We start from the raw sequence: 15,367 nt of genomic DNA, 5'->3' as shown, positions 1-15,367 counted from the left end.
AGGAGAAACCATTAACCACCGATAAATGTCTTCAAATGAGCCTCGTCGGATGCCATAAAACGCGCGACATTCGTAGCCCTAGTTTGAGTGGGGAACAACTAATGCCGCTCACAGCACAAAGCGTGTAGCTCGGGGAGATCACCAACTGTCTGTCCTCAGAAGAAACGACAACCACGTTATGAATAACCTAACCAACAACGCCCGCCTAACCAGTGAACCTAGATAAATATACCAAGATAACAAGGCGCACTTTCAAATTAAATACACTATGAGGTTTATAGAGGTATTTGCTGACTTTAATCTGCCGACGCGGGAACTCCGTAAACCACTTAGTGAAGTTGAGCGAAGTGGAAGGTGTTTGGCGCGTGAGCACGTAAACAAGCACGCGCGGGTCTTTAAACGGTCGTTTCTACACAGCGCGAGACTCGCGTGCGCGATCTCCGCAAGAACGTTTTCATGTCCTCGTTTACTCATGTTGCACAGATAAAAGACAAGGTCTTGTGTTAAGCGTGTCTTTTTGTCCGTTATGGACCGTGTATTTACTATCTTGTGTGCTATAGAGATGTGAGCTGGCTGTACATACACTACTTTACCATAAGGCGAGGAGCCCATTATTGGAGCTACCGCACTTATTCGACAGTAGTAGACACACAGATGATGGATCTCTTACACCACGTAGAGGCCGAAAGCTCATCCGGACCATTCACTCACAGGATTTCTCAAAGTACGCTTTGACACAGTACACGAAATCTGACTGACACCGAGGGACACGAAATGGGTCTGTCCTCCTTCAACAGCAAGTTCGCGGTTCATGTTACTCTAAATCAATACCGCTGCCAAAGTCAGGCGGTTATTATAAGCAGCCGATCATAATTAGGCCAGGCTCGGACGGACAATCGGATGCGCCATAGAACTCGATTGCTTGTAATATAATTTTCGACAAAAAAAGCAACTTCAGGATGGTCCAGCACTCCAACACCTTATACTACATCAGGACCGTCGGATAATCCGAAAATGTAAACGTTATTCAAGTAGACTAACCGAAAATGAGACACTTCGCCCTCAAATAATGCACTTTCTGTCTGGCGCGGACGTAAAAGTGATCACCTGGATCTGCCGTCCTCTCCCTGGCATCGTAAATGATTTGTGCAGCAGAAGCGCACCGTAGCTACACGACCTCAGGAGACGCATCTTACATTACACCGCTTCTTGAACGCGATGGCTGCATCCGTCCGAAAAAAAACCTGCTTAGTCTACACTGATGCTTCTTCTGAACTACTACGCTAAACCTCAGCAGCAGTAACAAGAGTTGAGCGCAACTTTACCTCCTACGGATGGAGACCGCTTGAGGAACAAAAACGACGGCAGCTCGGTCAGGGAGCGACAGCGTCCGGCCAGCGTTCACCGTGTAATTCCATGATAACTGAAAGTCCAATTGAAAACCGCGGCGTCTCGCTGACAGTTGGATTTAGTCCCCAATACTCCTCTACCCTCCACCTCCACGAGCGATGAAGAACCGCCCCTTTTCTTTACCGCTTTGAACAAGCAAGTGATACCTGGGAAACGTAGTTTTGGTGCTGTACACATACACCAGGTTCACCGAAGATAAAACGTCAGAAATTCAAGAGAATATGTAAATTGCGGTATGTATGATACAAAATCCTTTTATGTTCTCCTTAACTCTTGCTTTAATAACTGAAAACGATTAAACACAAATATGTCCCAATTTTTAGACGTCAATAAAAAGGACGGATCTACAATTATCTGTGGTGATTAGCAAATTAACATCAAATAACGCTTTTTAAAACGTGCCTAGAGTTTTATACTGTTTCAAGAAAGGAACGTGTCTCTAGGACACGTGGTTTTGGCTAAAATTATGTATATATAATTTTAAAAGACTAAAATAGCTATGGGGACAAAGATAATGGAAGAATGGGGAATCCTCTTCACCATGACAGGCCCGGGTCTGCATATGGAGGTGTGGGGAAGTTTTTTTATTGGCAGTACTGAGAACTCACGACCTCACACAACTCCCAATTTCCCCAGGATCCACCACACCTCATCCCACTCCCGAGGGGTTTGCTCAATAGCTGGTGTGCCTTTGGAGTAGGGGAAACTCAAAACTATGTTACGCTGGGAGTCGTCAGCACTGGAGTTGAAAACCCTTGATCTTGTGCAAAATATTCCAAGGACCAACCATTTTAAACATGAATTTTCACCTTTCTGAGACCATCTGATTACACACTAGTGTGAAACCATCGGTGTGTCAGAAACAGAGGCATGTGTCCATTATCCCCACAACAGATCCATGCAGGGATGAAGCCACTCCTCCAGCAGAAAGGGTGGGGGGTGGGTGGAGCAGGGTGCATGTCTTTGAAGCAATGCTGTCCAAGCTGTCAGAAACAGTGATTACACACCCCATCACCTATCAAGTGAAAACAGCATTCTGCTTGCAAGATGAAACCAAGCTGATTTAATGTCAATTATTATGACACTGTTAACTATCATTAATCAACTTGTGGATTGGAAAGCTGATGATGGTCTAAAGGGCACACACACACACACATTATATTAATATATGTACATCAGTATATATAAAGTTATATATATATATATATATATATATATATATATATATATATATATATAAGTTATCTATATAACTTTTGGTTTGATTTCATTTCAAGTTTATTTCAGCCTGACCCAAAAACCAACTTGGTGATCCACTTTTTTAAATCTGCCCTAAAAACTTTTCCGATCATTAGAGATGCAGTCTGTTCGTGATGAGGTCTGGCACCGACATAAAGTCTCCATATCAATCCTCATGTGTGTGGCTCCAGTTATAAATCCCCATGGTTGTTTATCACACACAGCTCCAATAATTCCCTTATTATTAAAACATACTTTTAAAAAGATGAAAGCATATAACAGTTAAATGAGAAGGATATGTGATATACGTGAGCACATGCTGCCATTTGTGTTTCAGTCATTGCTTATTCATTTGTTGACCTTGATCATATAAATACAATATCCCACATAAAATCAGATGTAAACAGTTTACTGTTTCCATTTGAGCTCCCAGTCTTACTATGATCTCAAACATTATAATGGTTTGTTTTTGCATGTGTATGTGTATGAGAGAGATTATGAATTGAATTCTGTCATATGCAGGTTAACACAGGTCAACAATACAATGAACAATTTTGGAGAAGATCCATACAACTCACCAGAGATAGTAACATGCAATAGAATTTCAAATTAAAAAAACAGTACAAACAGTGAACACATGAATAAATAATTGTTATGTAAAGAGAGAGAGAGAGAGATTTGCTTGAAAGTTTGTGAACCACCCAAACATGGTCATTGATTTCTAAACATAATTAAAATTAACTTATGAAATGAACATCCAAATCTCCATTTGTAAAGCAGACAAAATCTGCGTTTGGGGATTTTTGCCCACTCCTCTTTGCAGAACTCCATCAGGTGAGAGAGAATGGAGGGACATCTGGTGTGTACCACCCACATCAGATCTTGCCCCAGCGTTTCTATGGGATTGAGGTCTGGACTTTGACTGGGTCAATCCAGAGTGCAAATCTTTCAGAGTTTTGCTGGAATGCTTTGGGTCGTTGTTTTCTTGCATAATCCATTTCCATCCCAGCTTCAGCTCCCTGACTGTGGCAGGAAAGTCTGGTCAAGTATTGATAGGCCTGGGGATTGATGGCTCCCTGTATAATATGGAGTCATCCAGGTACAGACCTTCACATTTCCACCATCATGCTTCACTGTTGGGAGGAGGTTCTTCTCTTTATATGCAGTGCTGACTTTTCTCCAAACATGGCGTGTTATTGTGGCCAAATAATTTAATTTTGGGCTCTTCTGTCCAGAGAATGGACTTCCAGAAAGGATCTGGTTTGTCCAATTGATCTCTGGCAAAGTTTAAATGAGCTACTATGTGTCTATATTGATTTTGCCTGGTAGTAGATGCATGTACATTTATCCCAGATGCTGCCAGAGAGGTCTGCAACTCTCTGGAGGTGATGTGTGGGTTCGCCTTTACCCGAATGATTATTTTTATGGTGCTTCTTGGTGTGAGTTTTATAGGCCACCCACTTCTGGAGTTGTGGTGATACTAAGTGCTTTCCATTTGTAAATGATTTGTCCTACAGTGTATGGAGGGAGCTGGAATCTTCTGGAGATGTTCTTGTATCTAACCCCAGACTTGATGGGCTCACCACCTACTTCCTGATGTCCTTGTATGTCTCCTGTCCTCTCTGCGTTGTTGATCTGTGTGCTTTATCCCTCGGCACAACAGTGGTTTGGTTGTTTCCTCTCACTTTTAATCAGTGTGTCTCAACTCTTTTCCCAAGGATATTTCAACTGATTGATCTTCTAAATTGGTTATTTTACCTAATTGACTTTACCAATGCAGCTGTGGTTCATTTACTTTTGCACATGCTCTGATTTCATGTTTCCATGTGTGTGTGTGTGTGTGTGTGTGTGTATGTGTTGTGTGTGTAGGTGTGTGTGCATAATGTTTGTCTGCATATTGTAATCTGTGTGTGTGTGTGTGTGTGTGTGTGTGTGTGTGTGTGTGTGTGTGTGTGTAGGTGTGTGTATGCATAATGTGTGTCTGCATATTGTTATCAATGTGTGTGTGTGTGTGTGTGTGTGTGTGTGTGTGTAGGTGTGAGTTGTCCCAGGCATTTCAGATGGAAAATTCACAGATGGTTTGACTCTTTCGACGCAGCTGCTGTATAACAGAGCTGTACTGTTTTACACTTTGATCAGATACTCAGAGAAAACTCTACAACATGAACACATGCACATACAACCATCGCCTGTCCTCGTAAATGCGTAGTAAGAGAGTACTTAAACAGCAAACTAATAGAACGTTTATTACTCCCAAAACAGATCTGCTATGGTGACTAGACTATTCTGGAAAGAAAGTTGGTGAGTGATTTGACAGAAAGCTCAGTGTGTCTGTCATTCGATACAGAGGTAGCTTGTGCCTCCAAAACTATTGTGGGGTGAAATCTGTGTTATTGAAATGACTGAAATGGTATCATATCCTGGTGGCAATATTATGAAACATATTTGCACATTTAAGAGTAAATTTCTGATGACTAACATTCTTATGAAATTTCTGATTTTAAACCGTGTTCTTCATTCACAGAACATGGATGAAATAAACAGTATGCCTATAGAAAGCTCTTAGCTTTCTTGACCCTAAGATACAGACTTTGAATTATTTAAAGCCTGCTGTATGTAAATTTTTATATTAGTCATTTTTGTAAGATCTCAATGTACACACATTAACCATAACAATACGTTACGGCACTTTGTGACAAATGCTGCGCAGATGTTTAATAAATGTTCATATCACATATTTTTATATTTAAAGCAGCAATACGTATTTTTTTATCACCGTGAAAAGTAGGAAAATTATTAATAAAGTGACTTTAATTTAAAACATTTCTCATAAAATGCAGCTCATGCAGATCAAATGAACCCATTTATTCCCTACAAGTATGTGTTCACATTAACAGTGATCCGGATGTTTCAGAAACCTTGTACTAGAAAACAAAAGCACGCCAATCTTTTAACAAGAAGCTTCTTTTCCGAATAAAACCAGTGACAAGGCGTCGTCTCAGAACATTAAAATGGTGCGTTAAAAGCCCAGTCGATTATGATTAAGAAATTGCAGATATGTCTGTAGGAATTATTTCAGGACTGTTTAATTTCATTAATGGAAAATAAACAGAAAATAAACTCTTTTTTTACAGAAAAATATCTTGGTGCATATGACCAGAAGGACGATTTGAATAAAGTACAGCAGGCATTATCACTCAGAGTTCCATCAGATTACTCCAGGATCCAAAATGCTTGTGCTTCCCTGTTTATGTCTGAGCTACAAGCCATGTCTAAATGTAGCGGACCCGGCTGGCTCTCAGAAATTTAAGTGCAACATCTGTTCTGTAGTCAGATATCTCCTATGTTTATGCTATCTACACTGATCCAGACACAGTGCTCCTAAACCAGCACGCTTTGTGAAAACCAGCCTGGACTCCATCATGCCAAAGAAATGGGTTTTAAAACCAGCTGCCCTGTGGAATGTGAGGTCCTTCTGAATTGCCTAATAAGAAATATTCATTTATTTAAAAAGTGGTTATTATTCAAATTATTTATATTTAAAATTACAGCTGTCAGTTTAAACTAAAATATGCTGGCCAGAATTCATGTCTAGTTATGACAAGCTTCCAAAATTAGATAAAATCCCTTTGCTTAGTTTTTCTCACCATTTCTATGTTTGATTTGTTAAATATTTATTAGTCATGACAGTTAAATCACCTCAAAATGTATATGTATAAAGGCTTGGTGTTGCAAATCATGTTCAGGTTGTAGTCAGGTTCAGGTTCATAGTCTTGATTTGAACAGATTTTTCTGGTCTCAGCCTTGACTCACAGTGCCCTGTTATGGTATTAAATGTGTGTGTGTGTGTGTGTGTGTGTGTGTGTGTGTGTGTGTGTGTGTGTGTGTGTGTGTGTGTGTGTGTTTGTGCATGATGTGGGGAAATCACCACAGTGTATGTGATGTGGTGGTTGGAGTTTGGAGTTTGCAATTTGTGGATGCTTCCTGCTGAAACTGCACTCAGGGTTACTATATATCTGATACAGAGTATGAATGTATTACAGATGTTGTTCCAGAAGTTTCTAAAGATGCAGAGTCTCATGTTTATAAAGTCTAAAATCTAAAGTCCAAGGCGAAATCTTATACTGTTCTTTGGACTGGAAGCTTCTGTAAAGGAGATACTTGATTTTTTGTATAGACTGTCTGGTAATACTCAGATCAGATCAGGTCCATGCCCAATGAGGAAGGAACTAGTCATAGTGGTGTGAAGGCACGAGGCGGCTAAGGGAAGGAGCACTGCTCCCTCATCTTCTCTCATCATACAAAAATGGAGTGAGTGAACACTGAGAAGAAGGGCTTGTCCCCCAGACTGCCTCATGTGTGGATCACGGGACAAGGAACAAACCCACACCTCACAGAGGAACACCAGATCAATGGGGCAATTGTGATGTCACACTGTAGAGCGGAGAGAGAATATACAGTAACTGTGCATCTATTGTGATGTCACACTGCAGAATGGAGAGAGAATATACAGTAACTGTGCAACTATTGTTGGTTATTAAGAACTGCTGGGTTCAAATATCTCAGAGCAAGAGCACTGATCGGGAAACGGCTACCCCTGTTTAAATTCTAACATTGTTAATGATATTAAAGGCCACTGATGATCTTAGATCAGTGCTTAATTGGCAGCCTTTTATCATTGCTTAATGGGATATGTACTGCAAATGGACATTTAATGGTCCTACTTCATAAACAATAAAGACATAATTATCATTTTAATATACAGCACATCTGACTGAAGTCAAGCACATCACTGCAAGTATCTTAGTAGAGTTGGCACCTTTTCAACAACCCACACCGGATACTCTTATTCCTCTAGACTCTCCACTTACGTGTCTTCCAGCTGTACTTTGTATTTGGCTTTTCCTGTAGAGTTTTGATTGGCCTAAAAACACCAGTGGGCGGGGGACGTGAGGAGTGATTGTGTTGCTTTTTCAACCCTCCGCAATTCAGGAGAACATTGCCAAAAAAAGAAAGAAAGAAAGGAAAAAAGAAAAGAAGTAAAAAAACCAGACACTTGGATACACTCGCCAGGTTAAAACTGAATTGGTAGCAACTTAGAATTGTATGTGTATGTAGTATATATATATATCAATTCAATATACTAATCACAATTGAATTGAATTAGCTGTATATATATATTAGGTACAGCCCACTTTGCCAAAGCATGTCGTACAATTGAATTGAATTAGCTGTAGTGTATACACTACAGCTAATTCAATTCAATTGTACGACATGCTTTATACACTACAGCTAATTCAATTCAATTGTACGACATGCTTTGGCAAAGTGGGCTGTACCTAATCATTCAAATTCCACATTGGCAACCCTAAAATGTTCCCATATTGTGCAGAAGCATCTGTCTCATACTTCAGATACGCATCCTGCATGGTGCGTGTCAAACATGTCACTTGCTAAGGCTAAAACACTGGTGAGGCGAGTGTGTACTGCCCTACAGCACGAAGTTCTACCTCACTAAAAATAAAAAGACAATTATCCAGTGATAATGGCTTCATTCGTCCCTGGTGAACTGCTCTCATTAGAGCAGTATTAGAGTGGATTTGCTCTAATTAGTCACCACAGTTTGGACTTGGAATGCTCTTTGTGTTCACATCACAACAGCTCCATCCATATAAGACTCCCTTTTCTACACTAATGGGTTTGAACATCAAAACTGTTCAGAACCTCAGCCGTGCTCCAGTATGGGGATTACACTGAACGTCCTATCAGTCAGAAATACCACATGTTAAATCAGAGAAGTTGCGTTTCGATCCACTTCTTCTGGTTTCCCAGATTCAGCTCAATAAATAAGTAAAGGATCAGTTTTCATAACTGGTTTCATAACTGTAGAATTTAGAATTTTATTATAATGTAAATCATCAAACTGAATTGAGCTCCATGTCTCCAGGATCCCTAAACTTAATGAAGTTCCACAGTGATGTGCAGATCCCCCATATGTTTCAGTGATGTGAACTTGATGGGTTGTGTGTGGTAAGGGAAAAGACAGTAAACCCCGCCCAGTGACATTTTTAGAACTATTTGGTTCGCTAGAACAAGATGATTGACGTGTTTAAAATACATTTTTTGTTCAATAGGAGGGTCGGTTCCATCACTGTATGTAGAAGATACAGCTGCACTGGCCTAAAGAAGTAAACCTGGCAGAACACACAGCTGGTATGTGTCAACAAGATTATGTAGCAGCTGACAAATGATACAGGAGTAGGACATCTCTATTACTGTTTTTATCTTGGCTGAAGAGGCCCACTCGGACTTGTCCTTTTCTAAAACAGCACTTGAAACGCCAGTGTGGGAATCTACACTGAATCTCCCACTCGGTGAGGTGGTAACTATGGAAATGCGTTACCGTGGTATTCTCTTGAGTTCTTAGTGAGGGGGGGAAGCACAAACAAGACAGACAGACAGAGAAATACAGAGGGGAAATCAGCTGATCTCTTTTTAGCCCACAGAGAACAATCTTCTTATTCGAAAAAGCTATATGTCTATTTCCCACACATACACACACACCATACACTAAAGACCAAATCCGTCAGGAGTCATTCATCCACAAACCAGACGAGCATCATCTGTGTTTGATTCCCTGAACAGTCTGAAGGGCTTCAAGCTCTCAACATCCTGGAGTCCAGCTCAGCCTCTCAGGGTTGGGGCGGGACCCTTTGCAAGCAGTTCTACATCTTTGTGAGCCAAATTTTGTGTATTCTTGAGAAACCATACAAGAATATGTAATTGAATCCTTTTGAAATGTTTCTTAATGTCACTGGCAGCAATATGAAGACCTGCGGCATGTTCAAGTCCAACTCTATCTGTATATTTGAACAAGCAAAAATAACCCGAGTTTGGTTTTAAAGATCCTAACATCACCTGGAGTACTCACATGCACAGCGGTGACTTCTTTCAGAAGAACCCTAAAGTGCAAACGTATACAGCACACCAAAGCAATCTTCAGACACTGTCATTTCAGCACAAATAAGGAAATATGCTAAAATAAATACATTAAATCAAAACTTTTTGTATTTTGCAAACTGCATTAGTAGACACAACTTGCATAAACTGTCATAGACAAACTGACTAAGCTTTAGTGTTGTTCAGGAAGTTGTAATCACTACAGCCAGAGGTGCTCACAGAGTAACCACCATGCATTGGACACAACAGGCAGTTCTGAACTCAGAGTTGTTTGTTTGTTTACCAAAACATTTATTAACTCATGGCAAATGTTAAGCAAAAACAGCTACATGGACTAAAATTGATGTTGGACTACAGGACCTGCCTGAAAAATAATTATTGTAGGTAACAGAGGCCTTATATTCTGCAGAAGGGAATTCAAAATAATGTTGTAATGTTATATATGAGATAACGTTGGGACAGCAGCTTCACCAGCTGTGCTCACATGTAGATGAGGAACTGGAGGACAAACTCTGGCATGGAGACGATGACATCTGGCTCATCATTGGAGACACAACCCACTTCGGACATGACAGGGTGCCCGATTCTATTTCTGCCCTGGGCTGTCAAAGCGTTGCACTCTCTGCTCCCCCCGTACGGAGTCCGAAACGGATTCGTCTAACGTGTTCTCGCCACACTTCGCTCTGAGGAGCTGGTGATCAGACTTGATGAGGCAGTGTGTGACCTCGATTTCCAGGCTAGCCATTACAGCGGAAGTCATAATGGAGAACTAGCACAGGCATGGTGGGAAGACCCAATAGCAAACAGGTGAATGAAAAGAACGCTCATGACATCACACCTCACTAAAGTGATGCATTGCATGGATTATGTTGCAAGTGTTTATCACGGATACATTTAATGTCTAATTAAATGCCTACTGTAAAATGACACAATTGGGCCACTCAATATCAAAAAGCAGACATAACCCAGCACTAAGTATATTAAAGTCTAAGCAATTCATAGGGACTTAAAAATTTAGTTGATGTCCGTTTATGTTTCGTTGTTTGTGGGAGTTTTTTTGCCATGGACATGAAAGCCACAATGCTTTCTTTTTTTTCAAAATGCACATCCCCCATGAGAACAGGGGCAAAAGAAAATAGCACTGTATTTTAACATTGGAGCCGGTGTAATGCGGGACACCACGATGCTCACGGTCCCGCTTGACATTGTCCCGAATAAAAATACGAGACGACTCTCCTTTATACCGTTGTGTTCGACAGAGCTTTGGATTCACCGTGCAGGGGCTGGAGAAGCTTATGGGTCACACTAACTAGATGGACCACTGGCCTATTTTCCCAGACGAAACTGGGACCCATGTGATAAAGTGGTAGCCTTTTTAAAGGGTGTTGTCTGTTGTTTATTGTAAGTTGTTTGTTTTGAAGCAGGAGGAACCTTCTGGCCCCTTTAAGAATCAATATCAGTCTGAAGGTTCATGTTGGACATGGCGGAGAGGACACATGTATAGCAGCACACACTTTGAGAAACATTACATCAAGATTTTAAACATTGTGAACCCCATTTTTTTCCATAAATTTTATTTGTTTACTTTTTTTTTTTGTTTACTTCACATTTGTTACATTTTCCCAACAGCTCTGGTATTTCTGAATGTCTTGTCTTCAGCTCACCTCTAGAGACTGCCAAGACAAAGACCACACTGTTGGCAATGATGAAAATATAACCAGTTGGACTTTTTTTTATCAAGTTCCCTTGTTCATATTGGAGGCTGCATTGAGTCTGGTGTACGAGACAAAATGCTTCCACGTCTCCTGAGAACGCCAATATTGCTAACACATGGGAAAGTGGCTTTAACAACAATTTATGGGCAAGTTCAGCACTAAGCAGACACATCTACATTTTAAAGTACTTGCTTGTCCCTCTAAGGCGGATGTAAATGAGGCTGCATTTGCTCTGATAACAGTATATTTGCCTGTGATGTTCCAGGCAATATGTAGGACGTTTTATAACAGAAGATCTGTCCGTTTGCCCTGATCCCCTGTCTGCAACAGACCCAGCAAGACTTTTTTTTGCATCAAATTGCCTTTTTTGTTTTAGCAAAGTCACATTAAACAAATTAAAGTCACACCGCTGAGCTAATGTTCTAGCAGCGGTGAAGGGTTTCTGATTTCAACTTCCAACAATCATCATGAAACACAGCCTACACTTGGTGTCCAATCGATATTGCACATTCTGTTGCCATGGAGACCTGGAAGACTTGCTTACTCACGGGTTCCAGTGAGTCATGAGCCAGCAGTAGAGTTTTACAGAGTCTGTCACAGGCCGGCCTTTCTTAACGCCCCTGCTGTCTGACCAGCAGTGAAGGGACTTCTCAACAAGTGCTTTAGCAGAAAGAGCCAGTGTTTCGGTTACATGCTGACATCATAATGTTACACACTACAGAAAGTCTGGCGAGGAACAGAAAGAGGCAGGAAGGAACAGGAAGTGACATCAGGACCTAATGCTATGAGGATCGTGGCACCGATGGCCCTCTTGAGCCCGAACCTCCAGCCCGTCCACGCTTGGCTTTTGTTCTGTCATGCATACGCCAGGAGACGGAGGTGTGTGAAGCGGGGCTGCAGAACTAGAGCCCTCAAGGGCTCCAGAGCGCACAAACGCCCCATAGAATTCACATGGCAACAGGGGAGGATTTTCATAGATGCCAGAGATGAGGATGGTGAATCGTGTTCGTCTCGGTGGTCTGCATAAGGCTAAGGCCAACACAATGGTCTAAATCATTCTCCACTCCCCCTAACAGCTACCACAACACATCTCCCCATCGCCAAAACCAACTGTCCAGCTTTACAGCAGACTTAATGACTCACTTCTAAATGTTCTTGGCTGAGATTCCCAAACACTGCAACACAAAGATCATCTTTAAATGGTAAAGCAAGCATTGAAGTCTCTCTCTGTCTCATTTAAGATGATCTTAACACTACGGTGCTTTGAGAAAAAGGGGCCCTGATCTCATGGCCTGATACAAAGATGGTCGACATGCAGTGAGGTTCCAGTCCAAGTCAAAGACACTTACACCACTGACGCTCGCGGACGGAGTCAGAGCTCGTCCTGACGCGCTTCAAGACCCGGTCCTGTTTCTGGAGCCCCGCTCTCCCTCTCTGGGCTCTGGACTAATTAACCCAGATAAGGATATTAATATTGCCGTAGAGACGGAGGCGGGACCAGCCTGGAAACGGGGCAGAGGCATAGATGGGAGAGAGGCCGGATTTAAGAATGGAGAATCTTTGAAGTGGGTCGCTCTGGTTCCCTCCGTCCGCAGCTGGGGAGAAAGATCTGTTACTATATCGGAACACCCAAAGGCACCGTTTAATTGCTTAATACCCCTGAGCTTTTGCTCCAATGAGAAGCCTTCTGTCCTCTTAAAGGTGCAGAGGGTTCTAAAATGCAGTGGGAAGAAGGATGATGCGATTACTACGGAAGCTACAACAGTGTTTACACAACAAAGGCCTTTATAATAGTTACGAATAATTACAAAAGCACACTGATGTGATGTGATTGGAAGCAAGAAGGGGGTTAGCAGGAGATGGCCAGTCAGAATATTAAGTTACAGCAAGCATCTGAGGTATCTTCATAGCCCCTCAGATGAGATTTTTCCATCACAGCAACAACAGTTCAATACAACTGTCAGCATGTAGAGTAATGCAACTGTAATATATGTGTGTTAGCTGTTAGCTGGTGGCTTGTAATATACTGACAATCCAATGAAGGTAACATTCAGTCAAGCAAATAAAGTTCATTAGCTAAATAACCCATCATCATCATAATCTAGGAGAGTTTAAAAGGTCTCCGGATTTCTCATGTTTTGTCAGTGCAGGATTGAGATGTCTAAAGGTAAAAAGCCAGTGCACTTTGGTGACCCACACAGACATGCTTTCCTCTGGATGGCTGTGTGGTTTGCAAACCCGCTCTGGTCTGCTCGGCCGGCCTGTCCTCCGGAGTAATCAAAGGTCAGCTCCTCGCCCTCCTCTATGTCTCGCCTGGCGAACAGCGCCAGCCTGGGCACCAGGGAGTGCACACGCACGGGCACCATGTCCAGGTTGGGCTGGCACGAGTGGTTCAAGAAGCGCCCCACGTTCCCGATGCCGACCGGGTCCACAAAGGTGCGGCACACCCCACTCTCACCCCCGTGCTCTTGGACGGCGATGATATAATTTGCCTGGGTGGGCGTCTGGGCGAGCTGCCGGCGAAGGGCCTCGGAGAAGCCCAGCACCTCGCCAGCATACTCACACACGAAGCGGCCCCGAGGTACCGCCTCCAGGGCCCGAACACCCCAGCCATGGCTCTCTGTACGGAAGATGCCCAGACGCACCTGCACCCCATGCTGTACCGACCGCGACCAGCAGGAGTCGCCGCACTCACACAAAGCATTGCACTCGAACACAGGGTGGCTGTAGCAAGCAGCAAGGTCCCCTCTCCGCTCAGACAGGAGTCCCTCGCTGGTGTAGGCCTGGCCAAAGCGCAGACACGGGCAGTCGTCTGGAGAGCAGGACGTGGAGCGGCACGGGCAGCCCGGGAGGGTGACTTCACTCGGGTCGATGTCACAGCCAGGACCCTGGACGTTCTCTGGACTGTACTGAAGCATACACATTAGTCATGGATAAAAAAGCATCAGCCTCTGGAACAATGACAACTAACCACCACGCATGACCCCCAAAAAAGCTTACAGAATGAGCAATACTGTACTATTTTTAGCATATAGTTCACACTAAAAGAGATTCATATGAAGCAATTGTTTCATTACTTTGTAAGATTCGTGTATTTAAATTACAAACCAATACATAAGGATGGATGTAAACGTAGGAACAATTTAATCAGAAGCAGGAGTAGAGAGAGCTACCGAACTAAAGAAGCAAAGTTTCTGTATTCATTGCGCGAGTACGAGTGTGAGTGGAATTGTGCTGCCATCTAGTGGCTGTTAAAGTGAATCACTGCAAAACAAATAATCAAGGACGGGCGAAACACAATAAGAAGTCAGATAAACATTTCTTTAAAAAATAAAATACTTCAACTGTTCCAATGCGTAAACGACAACGGATATGTTGTGGTACTGTAAAGAAAAAATTTACCTTAAATTTGGGGTAATCGTCTTCGCTCACACTGGTTTCTATCAGAATGGGCACGTATTCGAGCCCATTGCTTATATCCCCTCCGTATAGCCGCATCATATTTTCTTTACCGTGATTTACCTCCCAGAGAATATTCCATGAGTATACACCGGTAACACTACTACAATCGACTAAAGATCTTAAATTCGCTAAAGGAAACACTACTCAGTTAGGCAGCAGGCAATGTAGTCAAAGAAACCGGAAATATCGTAACAGACATAATTCAAATCTAAAGTCTCTTAGTAAAGTATGCCCAACGGAGATATTTACCGTACATTAACCATTATTATGCTAATCTATTGATCCAAATATATGTTGAAGACCACTGCCTCGGCCTTTGGGTGGGTGGTCATATTATTCCCCTCACTCTCACCTTTTGCGTTAGACATCTCAGTTTGAGTGTGCAGAAGACCTTTTGTCTCCTAGGATTGCGCTCGTCTGGACTGAGACTGATGTCATTCCTGGGATCTGTTGGAGCCACTAATCTAGATTCGAGGTAACTTCTCAAAGAGCCCTCACTACCACTGGGAAAGTATTGGTATTGACCCTCCACATTCTATTTTCCTTTTTAATAACTTGAATTTCTATAACTACTTCCTTGC

At 42.3% G+C, this 15,367-nt stretch overlaps 2 protein-coding genes across 2 annotated transcripts in view; both read right to left on the bottom strand.

Moving 5' to 3' along the window:
- Positions 1-1,485, bottom strand: part of LOC143514060 (inositol 1,4,5-trisphosphate-gated calcium channel ITPR1-like) — a 50,851-nt gene extending 49,366 nt beyond the window's left edge. Inside the window, exon 1 of the mRNA XM_077004834.1 lies at positions 1,326-1,485. The gene's annotated coding sequence lies outside the window, so the exon portion shown is untranslated. The remainder of the gene's footprint in view (positions 1-1,325) is intronic.
- Positions 1,486-9,956: 8,471 nt separating this feature from the next.
- setmar (SET domain and mariner transposase fusion gene) lies at positions 9,957-14,954 on the bottom strand. Its single transcript, XM_077004821.1, has 2 exons — positions 14,727-14,954; positions 9,957-14,233 (listed from the first exon to the last, which is right to left on the bottom strand). Exons 1-2 carry the CDS (start codon positions 14,823-14,825, stop codon positions 13,466-13,468), a joined length of 867 nt encoding a protein of 288 aa, XP_076860936.1. The 5' UTR covers positions 14,826-14,954; the 3' UTR covers positions 9,957-13,465.
- Between the last annotated feature and the right edge of the window lie 413 nt (positions 14,955-15,367).

The sequence above is a fragment of the Brachyhypopomus gauderio genome, chromosome 1 (genome assembly GCF_052324685.1).
Source record: "Brachyhypopomus gauderio isolate BG-103 chromosome 1, BGAUD_0.2, whole genome shotgun sequence".
In the NCBI taxonomy this organism is placed as follows: Eukaryota; Metazoa; Chordata; class Actinopteri; order Gymnotiformes; family Hypopomidae; genus Brachyhypopomus; species Brachyhypopomus gauderio.
Note: the sequence above shows the minus strand (reverse complement) of the source record. Positions and strands in the feature narration are given on the sequence as shown.

Coding starts and splice junctions, on each gene's coding strand:
- setmar (XM_077004821.1), bottom strand. CDS start 14,825: ATGATGCGGCTATACGGAGGGGATATAAGCAATGGGCTCGAATACGTG. Junction 14,234..14,726: donor ACGATTACCCCAAATTTAAG/GTAAATTTTTTC, acceptor TGTATGCTTCAG/TACAGTCCAGAGAACGTCCA.